The 23,621-nt window shown below is 37.4% G+C and overlaps 1 protein-coding gene and 1 pseudogene across 5 annotated transcripts in view; one reads left to right on the top strand and one right to left on the bottom strand.

Annotated features, from left to right (window-relative positions):
* KLHDC10 (kelch domain containing 10) overlaps positions 1–23,621 on the bottom strand; it is a 50,788-nt gene that overhangs the window by 11,501 nt on the left and 15,666 nt on the right. For 2 of the 5 annotated variants that reach the window (XM_019751272.3, XM_019751286.3), the window contains exons 2-4: positions 15,672–15,758; positions 2,380–2,601; positions 793–947 (exon numbers count right to left, since the gene is read on the bottom strand). In XM_019751272.3, the coding sequence (XP_019606831.1) occupies positions 793–947; positions 2,380–2,601; positions 15,672–15,758 (464 nt within the window). Of the gene's footprint in view, positions 1–792; positions 948–2,379; positions 2,602–3,724; positions 6,266–15,671; positions 15,759–23,621 lie in introns of those variants that run through there. The other 3 variants (XM_019751277.3, XM_074315609.2, XM_088799920.1) reach the window with 2 other exon arrangements.
* On the top strand, positions 21,944–22,569 carry LOC109457991 (cyclin-dependent kinases regulatory subunit 2 pseudogene; annotated as a pseudogene).

Raw genomic sequence — 23,621 nt, forward strand, 5'->3', positions numbered from 1 at the left:
TGATATGAAAACAAGCCACCCGAATCCCTCAGGTAAGATCTAGAGTTGGCAGTCCCCAAAACGTGACGTTTTCTATCAGACTCTTCTTCAGAGTCACGGTCATTACTTAGAGCTTAAATGCCTCCTGTGGAGGGGTACAGAGTTATCCAGTATGTGCCTCTACACATAGCTCCGAAGCTATTTATCAGCACTCATGCCAACTAGTTGAGGAAGAAGCCAAAGACTGGTTGTTTCCATCTTAGCCCATTACTCTTGAAGGGTGTCTCATGTGCGGTGAGTTGCTCCCTATCTTTTTGCGTACAACTCTTCAAACCTAGGTTTGAAGTACGGGAACTTAACTAGAAACTAATCTCTACATAATCCGCGTTTTAGCTCCGTTCTTAACCACATGCAGGGATCACCTACTCTGCTACTTAGGGTCAGAAAGCACTTGAAAGAATCCTGTCACTCTAAAGATGACAGGACCCACACCATATGTAGCCCAATCTTTCACTGGGGGAGGGAGTGGAGGTGGGATGAGGTCCTGACAGTGAAAGAAACTTTCGTACAGGTCTAGATCACCATCCTAAATTGGATTAGTAGAGTGAGGGGGGACAGGGAAAGAAAAGAAGGCAGCAAGCAACCAGATTTATGAATTACAATTTCACATGAGAACTGAAAAATCAAATATTGGCCACAGTGAATTTATTCTCCATTTAAAAAATTGGTAGTAATATAAAGATTCTGCCATTGTCCCCAGAACTAGAAAAATTCAAACAAATACATCCAGCATGACCTGCCACAGATTGGTACCTGTCCATATATACGACTGGGTTTCTTCCCCCGACAGCTGAGTAAAGCCCATCTCTTATACTTCACGTTACAGACGTGGACGTCATTGCCGTTGCTCTCACCAAAGGGGATGCCTGTACCTCCAAACACTAACAGGTTGTTTCCGTGCAGCACCACTGGGGGAGGAGAAGCACACATCCCTTTATGTACTGGTTACCTGCAGCGCGTTCCCACACATACCCAGAATAACGAGAAACTCAAAAATGTTTTCTTGAATGCTGCCAGAAGACAGCTCAAACCACTGACATCTAACGACTACCAAGTTCTGCAGAAAAAGGTCTAATTCACACCCTATGGGCTGTATCATATACCTCACTGTTTGGTATGTAACATGTATTCAGCACACGTGTGGAATTAATGAAATACTGTGTATAACAACACTGAATGATATGGACTACGGTACACCACTGCCTCGCAAGAAAGTTCACGTACACAGCAACGCAGAGGGAAAGGAAGCATCATCCTCACCTTAGCAGAGACCCAGGGGGCCTCAAGATGCAGGGGGTAAAAGGATCATTCTGTTTCTGCTAGGGGAAGGGTCTCTACGTTTTAAACTACAGCTGTCATCTTCATCCTCCCTCCACCAGAGAAGAAGAAACACCAATATCCTGCTGGTAACTTTGGCGCTCTTCTCCATGTCTTCTGTTCCTGCCCCCAGACACACATATGCACAAACACTCACTCTCGCACATACCTTCTTTCCTTCTCTGATGGTAAATACTCTCAAACTAGCGATACTGTAGTATTTCAATGGCATTTTCGTTTTTTAACCAATTCTTCAACTGATATGGTATAAGAGTCAACAACATGGGCTCTGGAGCCATCGAGAGCTGGGTTTAAATTCCCATGTGACCTCAGGAAAGTTATTTAATCTCTCTAAATTAATCTCCACCATAACCCTACGAGGTAGGAACTTTTATTATCCTCTGCATTTTTATAGACAATGAAATGGAAGTGGTGAGTGGTTTAAACCACTTGTCGAAGGTTTCCTGAAAAGAACCTTGCCACGCTAGGATTCAAGCCCAGGCAGTCTGGTTCCAGAGCCCGCATGCTTAGCCACACCCGGAGGGTCTCTGGGTCTCTGTAAAGCCTCAGGGCCCTCACTTGCACCAGGCAATAATTGCAGTGCCTGCATGGTATGGATGCTGTGAGGAGGACACAGACACCAAGTGTGAGGTACCGTGCTCAGCAGCTATCATCATCCTGATAAACCTCCTCCATGGCTCTTCTCCACTCTGCCTGGCATGTATATGATACTTGATGCTGAACCCTCTGTGATGCCATTAATCCCACTTTGCAGCTAAGGAACCTGAGCTAAAAATCATCTGGCAAGTCAATGGCAGCAGCTGGATTCAAACTCAGGACTGGGCAACTCCCAAGTGATTCTGAATCACCACGCCATGTTAGGACCAAAGTAAAAAGTCTATCCATTAACAGGGTTTAATTGTATTACAGTGTTACTATTAATTATTAACAAAGCACACATGACATTGAACCAGACGCCTCAAACATTTCATAAAGTCAAAGTTCAGAACTGCCTGCACTCACGTGACATAGAGGCCAATTCCCGGGGCATGTACCCATCTGTGCCCATCTGGTGCCACACTCCTGTAGCAAAATGATACCGCCAAAGCTCCCTGAAGAGAGGATAGTCTTCATTATCGGGCCCTCCCGATTCATCATAATCTGGGTTATAACCTCCAAACACATAGAGATTGGTATTATCTGCCACACAGCGATGTCCACTTCGTGCTGGTGGAGGTCTGTGGCCTAGGAGAGAAGGGGACAGTTTTCCACAGATGGCCCAGCAGAGTCAAAGCACAAACAGAATTTGATAACAATCATTTTAACTTTAAATGGGGATCAGGGAAGATTTATAAGATGGATGTCCTTTTTATTTGCTTAGGTTATTTTATACATTCACACACACTACTTAAGATTTTAAGGAGCTGGTCTCCAGTTCTATTTCATAGGACTACTTTCGGATTTTGGTAACTGTAAATATTTTTCCCAAGGGAGGCAAAATAGCATTAAAGCTCAAGAAAATGGCTGATAAGTGGGAATTTTCAAGACTAGAAGGAAGAGGGGCTTAATACTCTAAAAGCTAAAATGACAAATTTTCTTATTTCTTTAGAAGAGAAAAAAACACAGGTCAACTAAATTAAACTGAAAATATTAGAAAACTACATAAATATAATCACAAATGTGAATGGGTCATGTATAAATAAAAATACACACACATAAAACCTATTTTTTCCCCATAATATATAATTCTACACTTAAAAAGAAAACTGGCTTTCAAAGAGTTACAGCAAAATGTAGAATTTAAATACCACTCCTGACATTATGGCAGTTAACAAAAAATATATTTATATCTCAAAGAGCATCTTTCATCCTATTAAGAGCTTTACAGTAAGAAAAGCTATTTCTACAACTTATATTTGAAAGCTTTCTGAAGTTTAAATTATTGTCAACTAGTTCACTAAAAATTATCTCGGGATTATTTTAGAGTAAAAATAAACCCCCCAAACTTTACATTATTTCTATTACCCTTACAATTTTTTATACCAGCCTATGCAAACCCTTACATAGCTATAGAAACAAAGATGCTTAAATATATATTGGATGGAGTAAGAAGCGACTATAGTTGTCTGTTACCCTAAAGACTTACCTACTTTCATATATTAGGAGTAGATACTAGTATAATATTAATCAATATTTAGGACAATGCTAGACACCTAATAAACATTTATTATATAAACATTTATCACCAACCTAACATAGGCCTGAAATATTTATTTGTTTTAAATCATAATGATCCCACTTCCTAGGTTTGCTTTTAAACAAGACCTGAAAAGAAATTGCACAGATCTAGAGAAACTGAAAAACAAACCATGAGTCATTGAATCACTCAAGTCCAACCTGTCAGCTGTGAGAGCCTCTGATGGTTCCTTCCTGCTCAAGTATGAAATGAGGTCCACGACCAGCAGCGGAGAACCTTTCACCACACAGCCTAGTCCTGACCTCTCACACTCCTGCCTGTTTGTCTCTCTGCTTGGGAAGCCCAGTCTTTCCCCTTGACCTTTGGCCTGCTCTACCTACCCTTCAATGCCTCGTGGTGGAAATGCCTCCGAGTCTGGCCCATACAGCTCTTTCTCAACAATAAAACCCGATGGCCCTTAAGAGTTTAGCCCCTTACTACTCAAATATTAGGCTATACATGTACCATTAATAAGATTATTATACTACACCATCACTATGTAAATACATGAATAAATATATTAGGCAAACTATAATCAGTTAGAAAATTTACTCAGGAGCTGTGATTTACCTCAAGTGAAGAACTCAATTTCTAGGAATCTCGAAACAGAAAGTGTGGTGTGGAAGAAAGAGCACGGGGCTCCTACAAATTAATCTAGATTTGAATCCAGGTTCCTTCTAACTGTTACCACCTTGAGCAAGTCACTGCCCTCCCTGACGCTCAGCTTCTTCATCGGGATAAGGGGATGTTATCCTGTGCTTCAGACTTACTAGACTTGCTATTACGTTAAAATGTTTATTGGTTTATATATGTATCTTTCCGGGTGGCTGTGAGCTATTTGAGGGACGAGGAATGTATTCTTAGTCACCTTTTCTACCACCAAGCCTGAGGCACACAGAAACACTGAATTTACAAACTTCATTTTTCTCTACTCATTTCGTTAACATTTATTATTCTTTTCCAAATAGCTTATAAACTTCTCACGGGCAAAGACTGTACATAACAATTATCCCGTATCACCCACAACCCCTAAAACAGTTGGAGATATATGACAGATACTAGAAGTTTTGTTAATTTTAACTTAAAGTCAAAGTCAACACTATAAACTCTCAGTGGACTTTGCTATTATTGTGCATAAGAGAGACATGATTTGGGGGGAGGGCTTGGATTGTGCAACAGTCTTCTCAGAACGTGCAAACACTTCTAAGAATTAGCAAAACAAATTTAAAGAAAAAAAATCATACCAGAGTTGGCAGGGTCAACAGATAGGAACTCTAAGAAGCTCTAGAATGCCATTTACTTTATTACCTGGAGCCAACAGGTAATTTGTAAAACTGCTTTTGGGAAAATATGAGAAGACAAACATACAGTATGTTCTAGGGTTTTCTCTAAATGGCTGTACAGCAGAGAAGACATTCCATTATGTTTACTGACAACTACTTTTGTGACCAATATAACTCACATGGATTAAAGGCTGGGGAGTCCGTGAAAAGATGGTTTTATATTTACCTATTCGTTTATTAAGCCAAAACTTTTACTGGACATCTGCTATGTACCAGGTAGTGTGATAGGTGCTGGGGATCTGATGATAAGACCGTTACTATTTCCATCCTCTGGAGCTTCAAGTCCAGTCCTGCTCTGGCCAAGGCAGCAGCCACTAGCCACACATGACCTGAGATGAGTCTGGTCCAAACTGAGATAGGCTGCAAGTGTAAAATACCCACTGGATTTCAAAGACGTATACGCAAAAATGAATGTGAAATTATTAATTTTTGTATTAAATTTTAAAACGATATTTTTGACATCGTGGGTTAAATAAAAATATTATCGAAATTAATGTCACCTGTCTTTTACTTTTTTAATATAGCTACAGAGAATTTTAAATTTGCGGATCACATATTTGTATTGAATAGCGGTGGTCTAGCTCAGTTGCTGGCTTCCGTAAATAACTTCATTATCTATGCAAATTAAACTGCTGGGTAAAGGGCATCTGATCAATGTTTGATAAATATTAAACATCCTGTCAAGAAGTCTTACAGTTGGGAGTAAAGAGGTAACTCTTCATTCTCTTTAGTCACTACCTAGAGATTTCTTGGTACATGTCTATAGCCCTAGAGTGACTAACATATTAGAAAGCCAAATTTTATCATGAATAAATCATGGGAATTTGTCAGGATAAATGCCTTGGAGACCAAGAATTAATTTCCTTTATGTGGGATATAGGCTCATCAACCTTGACCAAAATGAAATTGGGTTTTAGATTATTTAAGTAGTTCTCGGAATCCTCCCCCAAATTCTCCATGTGCAAATCTCACTTTCCTAAAAATTACTGGCTCCTAATAAAATCACCCATAGAATAAGGTTACTTGCTTCAAGAACTCCCATTATAAAATGTAGAAGTCAAAAATTAAAACTGACCCAGGTGAACCGTTACTAGTATCCAGAAGGAACGGGCAGCTAAGGGAGTGTCCCTGTGATGCCTGGGCCACCTTCTCATCCATGTGCTCACCATGTCACAAACATTTGCTCTTTACCCCAGGGAGTAAGCAAGAGCTTACGGTGACCAGGGAAATGGGCTTTAATTTCTCGCCCAAACGAAAAAAGAAGCTAGCTGTCTGAGATATAGTGATTAGGCTGCTGCCAAATGTTTTCACTATTAAAAAATAATATTGTAACAGAGCTTCCTTTACATAGATTCATATGCAAGTGTCTGAGTATTTCTGGAAATAGAATTTCTGGGTCAAAGGAACATACACTTAAAATTGTTATAGACGCAATATTGTCATAGTCACATTGCTCTCCAAAAAGACCAGAACAATTTATACCCCTAGCAATGGTGAATGCAAGTGCCTATTTCTTCTTCCTTCTTCAACCTTAATTGGCACCAATCTACTGGGTGGAAGTTGGTGTCGGGTTCATTTGCACTCCTCTGATTTTCACTAGTTCACATGGTTATTGGCCCATTTGTATTTCTTCTTTGGAGAACGGCCTGATCATATTCCTTGCCCACTTTTCTATTTATTGAGTTGTCTTCTCACATATTTGTAGAAAATTATTTATTGTATTTCTTTCTTCCAGCCTGCTACTTGTCTTTTAATTTTGTTTATGGTATCTTTTAACATATGGACGTTTTGGTGTAATTGAATCTCTCAATCTTTTTTTAAGGCTCCTGGACAGTAAAAATAAGGTTCTTTGCTTTACATCTATCTCAGCATCATTATAAAATTATGAAAATATTCTTATTTATTTCTAGTAATACATCCAGAATTTATTTTTGTGTATTGTATGAGATAGGGCTCTAATTATCCCCCCAAAATGGATAGGTTATTGTCCCAAATAACTTATAGAAAGTCATCCCTTCTACACTGAATTGAAATGCCAGCTTTATCACATACTAAATTGACATGTTCTAGAGTAGAATTAGGAAAATCCCAGTATCCAAGGCTAATCACCTTTTACACAAAATCTATTGCTCTTTGGGAATGCACACAATCAATATAAAGCAACATCATGGAATTTGAAATGCAAAAGCTGGCAAATAAAGCACACAACATTTTTGCTTAATAAGTCTATCAGTGACAAGATGCAGCCACCTCTAGATTGTGCTATCAAAAATTTGTGGTGAGGCCATTTAAAAAAAAGTAAAACCTTTATTGCTAAGAGTATTAACTAGTTATATCGAATAGCCTGAATTCAGGATAAGTTTAGTTTAATTTCAACTGTTCACTTATTTCCAAGTATAAAGCCCACTGTTACCTCTACCTGAGAAGACAGATCTTCTGTTGTCCACCTAGGTACCCAGACAGGAAAGCCAGGGAAGATGGAGCCGGCGGGCAGACCTTACTACTACTCCCCCAGTCCAAGCTGCTCAGGCAAAAGCAATCCATTCACACCAGCACGCAATATTCCTTCTTAGTCATGTGTCTCCCACCGCAGGGACTCATTCCATACCCTGTATGAGGTGCACATGTAAAGATCTGACTTCTCAGGACAGAGCAATCGTATTGTCTAAGACAGCAGCCATAAAATTAACTTGTCTTGACAGACTGAGTTGTCTCCAAGTGCTGAGCAAAGCATACTTGAGGTAGCTGCCATCCTCTACCTAGTTACCTTATCGTCATGGGCTCCTGGGCTCTGTTTAGCTCCACTGTCTAATTACTGATTCCTATCCCATTGCCACACTGTTTTAATTATGATGGCTTTGAAGTATCTATCAACACCTCGTAGGACAAAATCCCCTTTGTGTTATTCTTTTCCAAAAACTTATTTTGCTCCATTTACTCTTGCAATGAATTTTAGAATCAGTTTGTTAAAAGCTATAAAATGTTCCTTGGGCAGGTACCACTTTATCCAGGTGATCAAAGTTAACGTCACCAGTAATGGGACAAACCCACATCATGTGCAATGAGATGAACACAATATTATTACTTCAGCAGCATCCCTACCAAAAATGCTTAAGCTCAATGTCATCATGAGAAAACATGAGTCAAACCCAATTAAGGGACATTCTACAATATAACTAGTCTGTACTGTTCAGAAAACATCAATGTCAAGGCTAAAGACACATGAGAACTGAATGCAATGCATGATACGGATTATCTTTTACTATTAAGCGTATTGGAATAACTGGCAAAATCTGAAATAAGGTCTGTGACTCAGATACCAGTGTTAACTTTAGCCATTGTTTATAGTGTTAATAGTGTTAATTCCTGATTTGGGTGCTAGTTCTGTAATTACATAAGAGGATATCTTGTTTTCAGGAACAGACACTAAACTATTTAGGGGTACGGAGCCATCATGCCTGCAGCTTACTCTCAAATGGTTCAAACAGAAAAACAATATGTACATGAATATGTATATGTACACATGTACTATGTATAGAAAGGAGGGAAGGGGAGAGGGAACAGGATAAAGCAAACGTGATCAAATGTTAACATTTGGGGACTGTGGATGAAGCGTTTGTTACCATTCTTATAACTTCTCTGTAAGTCTGAAATTAAATCATAATAAAAATTAAATTTCAAAAAAGTCCCTTGGGAGTTTTATTTGGGATAACTCATGAAGGAACAAAATCTCTAGCCATTTATCTTCCTCTTTTTAAATATCCATCAGTATAATTTCATTGTTTTCTTCTTTTTTTATTTCTAAGTACTTTGGAATTTTCCATACAATTGTGAATAGATAGATATCTTTTGCTTTCTTTTCTAATTGGTTATTGTTAATATATAGAAAAGTATTTTAGCTCTGCAAGTTTAAATTTTATGCAGCCAATTTTCTGAACTCTAGTGTTAGTTACCATTAGTTATCCTGAATTTTAGAGTAGACAATAATATCATCTAATATTAATGACAAGTTTCAACTCTGTCTTTCCAGTACTTTTTCCCCTCTGATCTTCTACTGTATTGGCTGAAACCTCCAAAACAAGTTGAATAAAGAGATGATAACAGGCGTTTTTGTCTTGTTTTTCACTTTAATGAGGATACTGGTAATGCTCCATATATATATATATATATATATATATATATATATATATATATATATATATATATACTGTTGGTTTCTTGCAGATAATCTATCAATAAAATAAAATTTTTGTTCCTGAATGCCTACAAATTTTTTCCTTAGGAGAAGAGTGTGATTTTATAAAAATATTGAAAGGTAACATATAGAAAAGTGCATGTATAAGAGTAAAGTTGGATGCATTTTAACAAATGAACACATTGAGTATCAAACTATTAAATGCTTTTTTTGATATCAGGAAAATCACACTTTCCTTAACCTATTAAGTAAATGAACTAAATACATTCCACATATAAACCCAATTTGATCTTGATTTCTTTTTTATTTAGATTTATCTTTGTCACTTTATATATTTTTTAATTTATCACTCTTAGTGTTTCATTTATCCACTCTTCTGATTTTACTGAAATAAGCTTTTTTCTTTCCTTTTTTTCTAGGAAGGTCTACATCCTACTAACTCTAATATTTTTTTAAAAACCCATAAACTTTTTTTTTTAACATTTTTAAGAATAAACCACATCTGGAAAGAAACTTGGCTATTAATGGTGGTTACCTCCGAAAAGGGTATGAGGTGAGGAGTGTAGATGGGAAGTGGGACCCTTACTTTTTTTATTTAACCTCTTTTATCAGCCAATTAGATTATTCCTTTTGGGTAGTGTCTGCTCAAGCCTTTTGTACATTCTTCCATTGAGATGTTTTTTTCTTACTGATTTGTACAAATTTGTATACATGCTTGTGATACATTCACTTTTCACCCAATGTATTTCCAATTTATTTGAATTTTAATAAGCACAGCTATAAATTTAGCAGTTTTACTTTCTCCCTACCCAATTTAAATCTGAAATATTACAGAATGTTACATATACATATATATGTATTTATGTTCTTCTATATATTTAGAAATCTTTTCTTAACAATTATATTAAGTTCCTTTATTCACAGTCCCTTTAGATGAAACTCAAGTTTTACTGGTTTCTTTGTACAACATTGCTTCTTATACCAAATCTTCCTTTCTTAGATTTGTTTTTCATCTTACTGGGAGTACTTCTTCAAGTAATTTTCTCAAAAAAAGATGTGTCATAAAATTTCAGAGTTCTTATTTACTTTGATCCCCATGTAAACATTTAAACATTAGTGAAGCTGGGTACAGTTCTGTCTTCAAAATAATTTTCCCTCAGAACATGAAGGCAAACCAGGTTGCAGAGGAAAAATCCCATACCACTCTGATTCTGATTCTTAGTCCTGAGTAACCTGTTGTTTTTTTTAATTTCTGGGATCGGAAGTTCAGTAACATGTAAATAGATGCTTTCGTTTTTTTCATTTTCCTAGCTTGTTCCTTAGTGAGTTCGTCATACTTGAAACTGAAAGTTTTTCTTCAGTGTAGGGAAATATTCTTTATTTTCTCCCTTCCATTGTCTCTCCTTCCATAACTCTGTAAAATGGATACTGGATCACTTAGATGGATTGTCAAAGTAGAATTTTCCTTACGTACTTTCTTCTTTGGTCTTCTTGCTTTATGGTTTGTATATTTATTTTCATAAAAATTGATCTTCAGCCTATTATTTAAGCCTCCAACTGCATTTTTATTTCAGTAATCAAGTCTTTAATATAGAACTAATTCTTTATCATTCCTTTTTCTCCACAGCAGTTGGTTTTTTTATTTATGAATCCAATTCATTTTTTTTAACTTTTATTTATTTTAAGTGGGTTTATCCAGGACCCATCAACTCCAAGTCAAGTAGAAGTTTCAACTGAGTTGTGGAGGGCGCAGCTCACAGTGGCCCATGCGGGGATCGAACCGGCAACCTTATTAAGAGCACTGTGCTCTAATCAACTGAGCTAACCAGCCACCCTGCAATTCACTCTTGACGTTAAGGAAGCCTCCTATGATCAGAATGGAACTTTAGGAAGTTCCATTATCTGTTTCTACCATGGTCTACCTCTCATTATCTGTTTCTACCACGGTCAGTTGTTTTATTTGTTCAGCTTAGTCATCTTCTTTCAAGTCTACTTTCCCTCAAATGTCTAGTGGGCCTTGATCACCTATACATATCAATAAATGCAGGACTACACTGATTAGTAATTGTAAGAGATACAGATTTCCTCAACAATTGTGTTACTCTGTCTCCAAACCTCCAAGTGGGAGATCTGTCTGACTGTGGGTCTCTGTAGGTTTCTCTTTAGAAGTGGAGAAAACACAGTTTTGCCTTATGATCGTCAAAGTAAGAAAGGCTGCATCTTGTGGGAATGGCCCTTCACTGCACATCAAGCTTTGGTGGAGCGCCCTTTCCTTCCCCACATCTCACCCACTCCACTGGGGACGTCCACTACCTAAAGCTCTGCTTTGTGCTCGCACGCACTTGCCAATCCCAGGCCATGAGAGCGCCACTTGCTCAACCCCCCCAAAGCAAACCACCTACTTTGCTCAAAGAGCTGTTCTCATAGCTCTATCCTGGGAAGCAAGGCGTGGCCAGAGCTCCTTACATGACAGGAGAGGAGGAGGAGGGAAATAACCGCTTTGGGAGACAGACCCTTAATGATTTGCCCTGATGTCCCATCTTCCCTCAACCTGCTCCCTCCTCCTGTACTTGCTGACTCTAGGCTTAGAGCTTCAGAAAAGGGGCCCCACTAAGAAATCCTCTTGACTTACAGCATGCAGCAGGCACACCTATTTGGGGTGGCATTTTTATTCTGTTCTGGTTTCTCCATTATTATAATCCCAACTGCTTTCTATTACCCTGAAATTCCTCCAATTTTCTGGTATAATAGCAATAATAAGAACAATGGCAGCTAGCATTAATTGGCTAAATGTAAAACATGGACTAAATATAAAAACTCTCCTAAGAGCTTTGCTTTTCTCTCTCTTGATCCTCACGACAACCCTAAGAGGAAGGTACTATTATCATCATCCTATTTTTACAGATGAGGAAATTGAGGCCAAAAAAAGAATAAGGAATTTGCCCAAAGTCACACAGCTGGTAAACGGCAGAGCCTGGATTCAGACCTAGGTAATTTGGTTTCAAAGCCTCCCTTTTCCATTTCAATACAGTTATGATTTAGTCTTTTTTTCGTATGTCTATTTTGTCATTTTCAGTGATATCTGAGAAGTATGGGAAAGTGTATGTGTTAGGGCCATCATTTTGTAATGGAAACTGTTTTCGCTACACCAGTATTGTTTTCACTACACCAGTATTGTTTTCACACCACACAATTTTAATTGGTAGAAATGTCTTTTAGAGAAGATGCAGAATCTAGCAAACAAATCTAGTGGCGGAAAACAAGCCCTATGCAACTGTGCTCAATCAGCATCAACAGAGGTACTGTGTAGGAGTCCTAAAATGAGAGGCTTGAAGTGGGAATTTCTGAAGCATGGATGAGTTTTCTGTTTTTTGTGGGGTTTTTTTAATCTAAAGAAACACTAAACAACAGCATTTTCATGTTCTCAGCAACTCATTAGTTTGCTGTCACCACCACCAGAGAGAAGCTGAGAACGTACTAAAATTTTAGCTCCATCCCATTCCTGACAGTGGCCTTATAAATATTATAATTCAGTTCAACTCAAATACATACGATATACCTACTACATGCACTGCGCTACAAACTGGAGATAAAGTAATAAAAGGCACTGTCACACTGTCCCTGCCCTTACAGAGCTTACAGTCTATGGCAGGCACAATCAAGGAAACAAACGACTATAATTCAGTGTGATAAGTGCTATGACACAGGCAGGTGCACAGAGGGTGCCATCAGAACAGAGACGGGCCTTCCAAGGGTGTTTCCCTGAAAATAACTCTTAGCCTGATTGATCGAGAATACACAATTATTGGTTTGGGGAGATTAAACTGCATTTGCCCTCTTTCCCTTCAGTCTGCTCCTCCACCCATCGGGTACCACCTGGTGACGCGCACAATTCCACACAGAAAGCTGGAAGCTTTCTTGACTTTTCCCTCCTCCTCTTCAATTAGTCATCGAGTCTCATCTAATGGTACTTCCTTATATTTCAAATCAATTCCCTGCTCTCTATTCCTACTACAGCTGCCTTAGTTGCAGCTTCCATCATTTCTCAACTTGATAACTGTCATAAACTCGTATCTGGCCTTTCAATTAAATCTCTTCACTAATTTAAAAAAAAAAAACAGATCCTGCAAACTCTCCTTGGGTGGCACCCCACTTGATCCGGGCCCTCTCCAGCTTCTTCTCTCCACACTCTTTCCCACTAAGCTGAACTTGCTATAGTTCTCTGAAAGACCATGCTGTTTTGCCTAATTGCCTTTACTTGAGTGCGTTGGTCCCCGTGGTTTGAGATGTTTTAACCCTCCCTTGTTAATACCCACTCAGCCTTTAAAAGCACATCTCTTCTGAAAAGTCATCCTGATGGCCATTCCTCTCTCGCTGTCCTCCCCACGAGCTGAGCCAGGTACCTCTTCTATATGCTCCCATACCATACTACCTCATCAGGACACTTATCACAAAGAATTACACTCAAATTATTCTGTTGTTGCTTCTTTACCTGGATCTCTAGTATCTAGATCACTGAGCTAGCAACAGTGCCTATTACTTAGGAGGCAAGCAAGAAATACTGAAAGAATGAAAGAATGAACGAACGAACGAACGAAGATAGTTAAGTCTGTGAAAGCTGATGAGATAACCAAAGGAGATAATGGAGAGGACAGAACGTTGAAGCTATACCCACATTTAGTGGGTAGAAGAAAGAAGCTAGTGAAGAAAACAGAATGAACAATCAAAGAAGTAGGAAGAAAACATCTAGGATTGGACAGTAAAGTAACCCAAAAGAAGAGAAAAATTTAAGAAGATGCAGGTGGTCAACAGCATCAAACACTACAAAACAGGTCAAAGGTGAGAACTAAGACAAGGCCACTGATTGAGAGGTGGTTGCTAGTGACCTTGACATTGCTAGTGCTGCATTTGTTCACTGCCGCCTCACTCTTCTCAGCACTGTGAGAAACATCTTCAGCCAGTGTTTGAGGCAATTTAGGACTTACAAATTAACTAACAGTATTAGAACTTACCTGTGCTAATCTCTTTTTTTCATGATTAAAAAAATTGAAAAAGAGAATATACGAAAGAAAATAAAATCCCACCATCCAGATATAACATTATTTCACCATTTCCTGTTTTTTGTTTATATTTGTACAAAACTGGTATTGTATTGAATTATATATCCTAATTAAATAATTTCTTAATTATACTTAAATTTAGTCAGCCCATTAACTTTCTCATCGTAAAGAAATTACATTCTAATTTATAAACAGAAAAAAGAAAAAGAGGTTATAGAATTAAATGTGCCTGTTGGCCATGTGTGCACAATAGCTTTTCAGTCACATAAAACTAAAATTACCTCTGAATTTGTATCAATAATTGTTTATTAATGTTAAAAGGTAGCACAGGACCCTAAGCTAGATTTTATTCTTTTCATGCTCTGGAGCTTGGCTGCTAAAAATAGGTTAGGTACTAGATAGATATAGAAACATATATAGTAGTCGCAAGATTTTTTCCTAGTTTTTTTTTTTTTTTTTTTTTTTTAAATAATCTCTTCAGTCAAAATGAGACACTGGCTTATTAATAAATTAATAAAGTCTGAATGACAACATTAAGCATGTCTGTCTGACAATTTGTTATATCTAGAAATAGTGTGAACCAGAATTTTCAACCCTCTTGTGAAATTTTCTTTTTTCAGTATGGATTACACTCTTGTGGAAAAAATGAAAAAGAACGAATGCAACATTTCTAAAAGTAAGAATTACAAGGTCAAAGGATGTGAACATTTTTAAGGCTTTTGATACGTATTGCCAAATTGAATTCAAAAAAGCTGTGCTAAATTTACATGTCCTTCAATATGTGAGCTTCATTTCCCCATAACCTTGCCAACACTGGGTATTATTTTTATTCTTTGCAAATCTAATCGGTAAAAATGTCTTATTATTTTAATCATTATGTTTACAAAATAGTGAAAATAAATATTTGTTCATATTTATTGAACTTTCTTTTTTATGAATTGATAAAATGTTATTTTACCTACTCATGTTCTTTTACTGTTTTTCTAGTGGGTATTTGCTTTTAAACTATTGATTTATAACAGCTCTTTATATATTCATGATATTAACCACATTATAAATAATTCTCCCTTATATATTTTTTTTGTTTTTTTAACAGAGGTTTTCAATTTTATACAGTCACATAAATTAATCTTTATTCTTCCTTAGAATCATAATTAGAAAATTCTTTCCTACACCCACATTTTATAAATTTTTCAAAGTTCTTTTTAATATGACTATAGTGGAATAATAGTGGTATCAGTGAGATGATTTATTTCTACCACCTAATGCACATTAAGTGATTTAACTCCCTAAAACTTAAAATTACAATTCCAACAGTGGTCAGTATGAAACACAGACTTAAAATTAAGTTCTAGACTTTTCTTACTCCAATTTTAGCTGTTTAGACAACTTTTAAAAACCAGAGTTTTGAGTTTAGAAAATTCATTCAAAGTTCCCTTTAACCCATAGGAAGCACAGATCTCTTTCTAGTTATCACCCACCTCTCAAAAACCTGTTAGGGATCCTTATGATGGGACAGGACTGAATGAAGCGCCTCCTAACTGGGTCCCATCGTATTTTCTTCTTACCTGTTACCACAATTATCAGCAATAAGTCAGACACATACAACACATGGCAAATAATACATAGTTACTGTAGTTCTAAAGACAGAAAAACAGGAAACAAAACAATACTTGAATACAGAAAGAAGTGATGTAAAGTAGCATTTAACCCTGTTTTGGGAGTCAAAACAAAATTAAATCAATATATAAGCAATGATGAAGGTTTTCAACTCATCCCCAAATAATACATACAACTGTGTGCACCATTTTTTGGAATTCTGGGTCAATATAACATGCATTCAATAATCACCAATGCCATCTTGTGGCAAAAATCCACCATGACCTTTACAAACAGATTAGAAACTAGGACATTTTTAAAAGTCAGTGAAGGTCAAAATAAAGCTGTGATTAAAATAAATTTGGCATAATGTAGGCACCTGCTCTCTTCCAGGTTTGATATCGTTTTATACGTTATATGGTTAAAAGGATAAAGCAATGGGCGCACCATTCTTTAAATATGAAATAATATCTTGGCACTTCATCGGCCTGGGGATGGAAGGTGGGGGGTTCAGCTGCCTTCCCAGGAAGCTAGTTAGCTCCACATTAACCCCAATTAAAACTTGGTTTCTTATAAAACAGAAGAAAAATGTGAAGCATTATAGAACTGTTAAATGGGCTAATTTTGTTTCTTCCCAAAGTTTTGATAGCTCCCCAAAGACAGCTCTTATTGGCAATAAAAACAGTGAACAATTTGTATAGAATTTTAAGTTCACAAAGAGCTTTCATACATATTACCTCATTTAATCTTGACAACAATCCTATATGGATTCAGCAGCCATTGCATTAAGCATCTGCTATGCCTTGAGCCCGAGACTAGGCTCTAGGACAGTGAAAGAAAGCCATGACTCCTACCCTCAAGAGCTCATGTCTCGCATGGAAGGCAGATGTCTAAACAAATAATTACATTACAGTGAAGTAACTGCTATAACTGGGGATATAAAAAAACTTCGAGGAAGACATAAATAAGTGACAGTGCCAAGGTCAGGATTCAAGCCCCGGCCGTCTGACTCTAAAACCTGCCTTCTTTCCACTACATCACATTTACCCTGTCTCAAATTCCTTAGGAAAGCATATAGTTTTTGGTTTTGGCAAACGGAAATAGAGTTTAATGTTCACCAGCAAGGTTTGGTTTCTTGAGTGCAGTACTTGTACAGACAGATACATAAATTCTGTGTAATTAAAAATGGCATTACCTACATATGTGTACTTAATCTTGTGGAGAAGACAGACTCGTGGACAAGAGGAAGGACTATTTATTTTGCAGAAGGGTTTATCTTTTAAATCAGTAGTGCCCACGTGTTGGTCTATAGACCACTGCTAGGCTAAGGGGACGATTTACCAGCCCAACACAAAATGAGAGAAATATGGACCAGGCAACAAGTTTTTTTAAAAGCCAAAATGTTCCATTTAAAAGCCTGTCCTTTTTCCAGAGATTAGAAACTTCTGTTGTTACACATTCTTTATTTTATGAGATGAAGGTGGTAGGAAATGGCAGTTGGTTTTGTTTTTTTAATATTCTTTCTTGGAAAAATAGAACATTCACAAACCTATGTGTATCCCCAAAACACATATACTTTTTAATTTACAGGTTTATGATCCAACAGCCTGTTAAACCACAGCTTTACACCAATACAATATTTGTTGATGACTCGTAAGTCCAACACTGTAAACCATACACTGTCAAAGGATACGTAAGACGTATAAGAAACTTCCCTTGCCCTGAAGAAGCTTATATTCTAATTAGGGAGACAAGACAGACACATAAAACAATTATATAGCAATACAAGACAGAATATAACAGGTGATTAGCTTAAAATTTGACATTTTTATGTACCAAAAGCATTAAAATGTACATACCCTTTGACCCAGCTATTCCACTTGTAGGAATTTATTCCTAAAGAAACAATCATAGATGCATGGAAAAACATAGGGACAGAAATACTCACTATGGTATTATTTACAATGGTAAAAAATTAGAAACACTTTCACTGTCCAATGATAGACAGGGAGATGGTTAAGTAAGTATGCTAAATAAACATACTTAAATATGTTAATATTCTATGCAACACTAAAAAGTATATACAAGAATATTTACTAACATGAAAAAACATTCACAATATATAGCAAGTGAAAAGCGCAAGGTACAAAATAGTACTAGAGTATGACACCATATTAATAAAGAAAAAAGTGTTTTATATATTCATTAAAAATACAGGAAAGATATACATCAAATTTTAATTGTAGTTATCTTTGGGTGGTTATTATGAGTGATTTTGTTTTTTTCTCCTTAGTGCTGGTCTTTATTTTCCAAGCTTTCTCATTGAGTAGGCATTACTTTTGGACTGGAAGAAAAACAATATCATATTACTTTAATTTTGTTTCAAAGCTATGATAAAAAAAAAATACTGTAAAGAAACATACCAAAGTGTTAACAGTGGTTATGGAGCGGGGTGGAGGGTTATCATCTCTTTTATATTATCCCCAAATTCTATGACATATATTATCTTATAATGGAAAAATATAAAACCAATTTAGAATAACACTGAGGGGAATAACATTGAAAATTCCTGAACCAAAGTTGTAATCAAAAATCCTTTTAGATGTTTTCTCAGAGCTCTGGCAAACATCTTTGGCCTGTTTCGCTCTCAGCAACCAATGTAAGCCTGTCACAGGCAGAGGCTAATGTTGACTCCATAGAGGTAAGTCACATAAGGTAGGCACTGACTTCAGAACCCAAAAGAGCAGAAAAAGAAAAACCAGAAACACTGCAAATATATGCCTTTCCAGTTTCTTGTAAATATGTTCCTGGTCTGAAATTCTGTTCACTGAAGCGTTAATTTTTTATGTATTTTTATGAACTGGCAATCTTCATTTGTGATGACATCTACTCTTCAAAACAAAAAACATATTTTCTTCAATCATCTCATCAATATTTTATTTTTTGCCAGATTTTTAAATTTTTTCTCCTTTTTATTAAATTAATTTCACTATAAATATGACATAGCTGTTGATGAAATCAAGATGGTAGCCTCGCCTTCCCCAAAGAGCCACAAATAACAAATGGCATTTTTTAAATAAATCCATAATCAAAAGAAAGCAAGAAATGTCCTTAGTGGACTAAAACTACGAGGGATCACTGAAAGATGAGAAGCTGATAGAATCAGTGGAAAGGAGGAAACCACGATCCTATATGCTTGGAGTAGAGGGGTATTATTGCAAGTGGTCCGAGCAGCCTTCAGGGTAAACTAAGTCCAGAGGTAGAAGATAGTAAGAAGAACGGAAACAATTTACAGAATTTACAGCATAACTGGTTAGAGGGTAGCACAGAAGTTACAAAGAAGGTCAACCGTCCCTACCCGTTTACCTCTTTGGGTCAAACATCATATAGAACAGAGAGGTATTTGCTCCCAGATGGGAACAGTGGCATCAAACAAGAAAGGTGTCATTCCCCAGGGAAAAACAATGAGTATAAACACTTGGGTGAGAGACAGGACAGATCCCTGGGTGGAAGTTAACCCCGAGGCAGAAATGGGGACCCTCACAGTAAAGAAGACCGGTAAGTGGTGCACTCCATCTCACTGCACGTTCCACATCTACCCACCATCACTGCAGACCTGCTTCAGTAAACGGTCTAACATTCACAGGAAGGTAAACTAACCAGGACTTTCAAATAAAGACGAATGAGCACAAAACCAAGACTCACACATGAAAAAAGGGGCATTCGTTCAACAAACACAACTCACACCCAAAGAAAGTTAAACTAAATAGAATAAGACCTTTGATCAAGTACAATTAATATCCTCAGAGATGTGCAAGATAACACTTATTTAAAAAGAAATCAACTGGAACTCTTGGAAATTAAATTTTGATCACTGAACTAAAAAACCTAATTAAGGACTGAAAAAATACAGTTAATGAGCAAATTAAATTAGTGACCTGAAAGATCGAGCCAAGAAATTCACCAGAATACAGTACAGAAGGAAAAAGAAGTGGAAAACATTTTTAAAAGATAAAAATGAAAGAGAATTGAGCAAGCTCTATCAAAATTGCAACTTCTTTTCTTGTAGAAATGGACAAGCCAGTCCTAAACTTCATATGGAAATGCAAGGAACCCAGCCAATCAAAACAGTCTTGAAAAAGAACTAAATTGGAAGACTCACACTTCCTGATATCAAAACGTAGTACAAAGATACAGTATTCATAACAGTGTAATACTAGCACAAAGATCGACACGTAGGTCAATGGAATAGAACTGAGAGTCCACAAATAAACTCATATATCTAGGGTCAATTTACCTTTGACGAGAGGGACAAGACCATACAATGGGGAAAGAATAGTCTTTGCAACAGATGGTCCTGGGACAACTGGATATACTTAGTGGATATTCTCAGAGCTCTTTTAAGCCTAGAATTCTGTATCTACTCAAACTCTCAAGAGTGACAGTAGAATTAAGACATTTGGAATGTACAAGGACAAAAATTTGGTATCATCAGATGTCTGATGAAAGACTTGCTCCAAGATATACATCCAGAACAAAGAAAAATAATCCAAGAATAATAAACAGGGTACAAAAGTATAAGCAGAGAAACAAGTAAAGCCTTTAAATTTAAGTAAGTACCGAATGGGGGAAAAAACCACACCTAACATTCAAAATAACAATCTCAGATGATATCAACAGAAATAACTGCGAGGGTAAGAAGAAGGGTTGGGCGAAGGGAAGGCCGATGAATGGTAAAGTCTTTGTCTTGTTCAGAAGAATGATACAGAAAGGGATGAATACAGATCTCAATAGAAAATTTACGCATTGTATAAAAAAATTAAAAATACTAGACAGCTTCACTCCAAACATTTAAGGATGATATAATACCTATCCTACACAAACATTTTCAGAAAATAGAGAAACTCATTTTTGAGGCTAGTAGAACCCTGATATAAAAATCTGGTAAAGACATTAAAAATAATTACAGGTCAATATCCCTTATAGACATAGGCACAAAAATCCTAAACAAAATACTACCAAATCGAAGTTATTTGAAAAGAAGAATACATCATGACCAAGTGAAATTTATTCCAAGAATGTAAGGCTGACTTAACATTCAAAAATCAGTATAGTTCACATTAACAGAATAAGGAGAAAAACCATATGATCACCTCAATAAATGCAGAAAAAGCATTTGATGAAATGTAATACTGAGCAAACAGGGAAAAAAAGAAACTTATACTCACACAAAAACCTGTACACAAATGTTCACAGAAGCTTCACTCTTAACAGGCCAAACCTGGAAACCTTCCAATGAATGAATGGTTGAACAAACTGGTACCATGGTGTACTCACTACTCAGTACCCATGAACTACTGATATGTGCAACAACTTGGATGGCTCTTGAGAGAATTATGCTGAATGAAAAAAGCCAACGACAAAGGTCACATACTGTATGATTCCATATACATAACATTCTTCCAATGACAAAAGCATAGAGATGGAGAACAGATTAGGGTTGCCAGGCTGTGGCTATCAGGTAACAGTAGGGAGCCTTGGGATGGATCTGCTCTATATCTTGATGAGTTGGTCACACAAATCTACACCCGATAACATTGTATAGAACTCAATACACACACACACACACACACACACACACACACACACGAGTGCTTATAAAACTAATGAAATCTGAGTACGGTCAGTGGATGGCTTTCCCGGTTATGTTTATTGTACAATAGTAACAAGATGAAGGGCCGGCCCGGTGGCTCAGGCGGTTGGAGCTCCGTGCTCCTAACTCCTAAGGCTGCCGGTTCGATTCCCACATGGGCCCCTGGGCTCTCAACCACAAGGTTGCCGGTTCAACTCCTCGAGTCCCGCAACGGATGGTGGGCTCTGCCCCCTGCAACTAAGATTGAACACGGCACCTTGAGCTGAGCTGCCGCTGAGCTCCCAGATGGCTCAGTTGGTTGGAGCACATCCTTTCAACCACAAGGTTGCCAGTTCGGTTCCTCGACTCCCGCAAGGGATAGTGGGCAGCGCCCCTGCAACTAGCAATGGCAACTGGACCTGGAGCTGAGCTACGCCCCCCACAACTAAGACTGAAAGGACAACAACTTGAAGATGAACGGCACTCTCCACAACTAAGACTCAAAGGACATCAACTTGACTTGGAAAAAGTCCTGGAAGTACACACTGTTCCCCAATAAAGTCCTGTTCCCCTTCCCCAATAAAATCTTTTAAAAAAAAAAAGTAAGAAGATGTTATTATTCAGGGAAACTGGATGATGGGAATATAGATCTCTCTGTATTATTTCTTACAATTGCATGTGAATCTACAATATTTGAAAGTAAAAAGTACGAAAAACTAAATAAATAAATCCGAAAGGGAAAAACTGATTATGCTGCTACGGGCAGACTGCATTCAAAATGATAATCTGGGCAGTTGAGTCATTGCCTTGGCCAGATGTGGACGTTTGGTCTGCTGCGCCCACTTTTCCTGTTCCCTGGCTCCCCCTCCACACTGCCCACCGACCGGCAGGATGGCCCACAAGCAGATCCACTGCTCAGACAAGTACTTCAATGAGCACTACGAGTACCGACATATCATGTTACCCAGGGAACTTACCGAACAACTACCCAAAACCCGTCTGATGTCTGAAGAGGAGAGAAGGAGCCTGGGTTCATTACGATTCATGAGCCAGAACCACATATTCTTCTCTTTAAACGACCTCTTCCAAAACATCAACAAAAAGGAAGTATATCTGGGGATGGTCAATTACATCTTTTTCAAGTTTAATGTATATGTGTATGTAAGACATATGTGTATATAGTTGTATTCAGTGAATACTTGAAAAAGTACAGCTCATTCATCCATATCTGTGCACGAGCTGTATTCTTCACAGCAACAGAGCTCAGTTAAATGCAGCTACAAGTAGGTTACTGCAAGGTGTTTAAGATAACATTTCTTCTAGTCAGTTTTTCTCTTGATACAAGTGCCTATTTCACTTTACCTGATACTTTTGTAAATAAACTTCGTATGTTGCATGTACAAAAACCCAAAATGATAAATCTGAAATAATGATAAACATTTTAATAATGAGAACTACTGATAAAGAACACGATCTAAGAATTCTGACTTAGGTGGCTATGCCACGTGATGGTCCTAATGCCTTATACAATCAGTATCTATAAAGAATTTCAAAAGAGAAGCAAATTAATACTGTATTTAGAACCACTGCACAGTTGTGCAGATTGTTTACTGTGCCAGCTCCAGGCCAAGTGGGTAAGTGGAGATGGGGGCTAAACCCAGCCTGCACTCCACTCCCCGATGCACCCAGAGGGCTGTGCCTACTGGAAAGAGGCGTTTAAAAAGTTTTGCACAATGGCACACTTTGGGCTACCAGTGACCCACTTGTTACGTGAGGACTTTCTTTTAAACAGAGGAGAAATAATGTTCATTGAGTATGTATTGCTAGCATTTATATACATTCATTTTAAAACCTCTGCCTTTTGCGTTTCAAAACAATATCTGAACCCACATCTTAGTGCTGTTGTGCTGCTTGGGGGTAGAGTGTTCCTTAGAGCTTCAGGTCTATCTCAAATCCGTTTGAAAACAAAGTGGTATATAAATCAATACAAACTCAAATATGAGTTACAGTGCTGTATTGTACTGTGTTACGGCTTAATTAGTCATGGCATTGTGTGTGTGTAAACAACTGCATTCCTTAATAACAATATTATTCCAACAACTCATTTAATCCTTACTACAACTCTATGAGATAGATACTATGATGACTCCCGATTTACAGAAGGGGAAACTAAGACACAGAGAGATTAAGTACTTTGCCC

The sequence above is a fragment of the Rhinolophus sinicus genome, chromosome 8 (genome assembly GCF_057876585.1).
Source record: "Rhinolophus sinicus isolate RSI-liver-muscle chromosome 8, RSI-T2T, whole genome shotgun sequence".
Taxonomy (NCBI): Eukaryota; Metazoa; Chordata; class Mammalia; order Chiroptera; family Rhinolophidae; genus Rhinolophus; species Rhinolophus sinicus.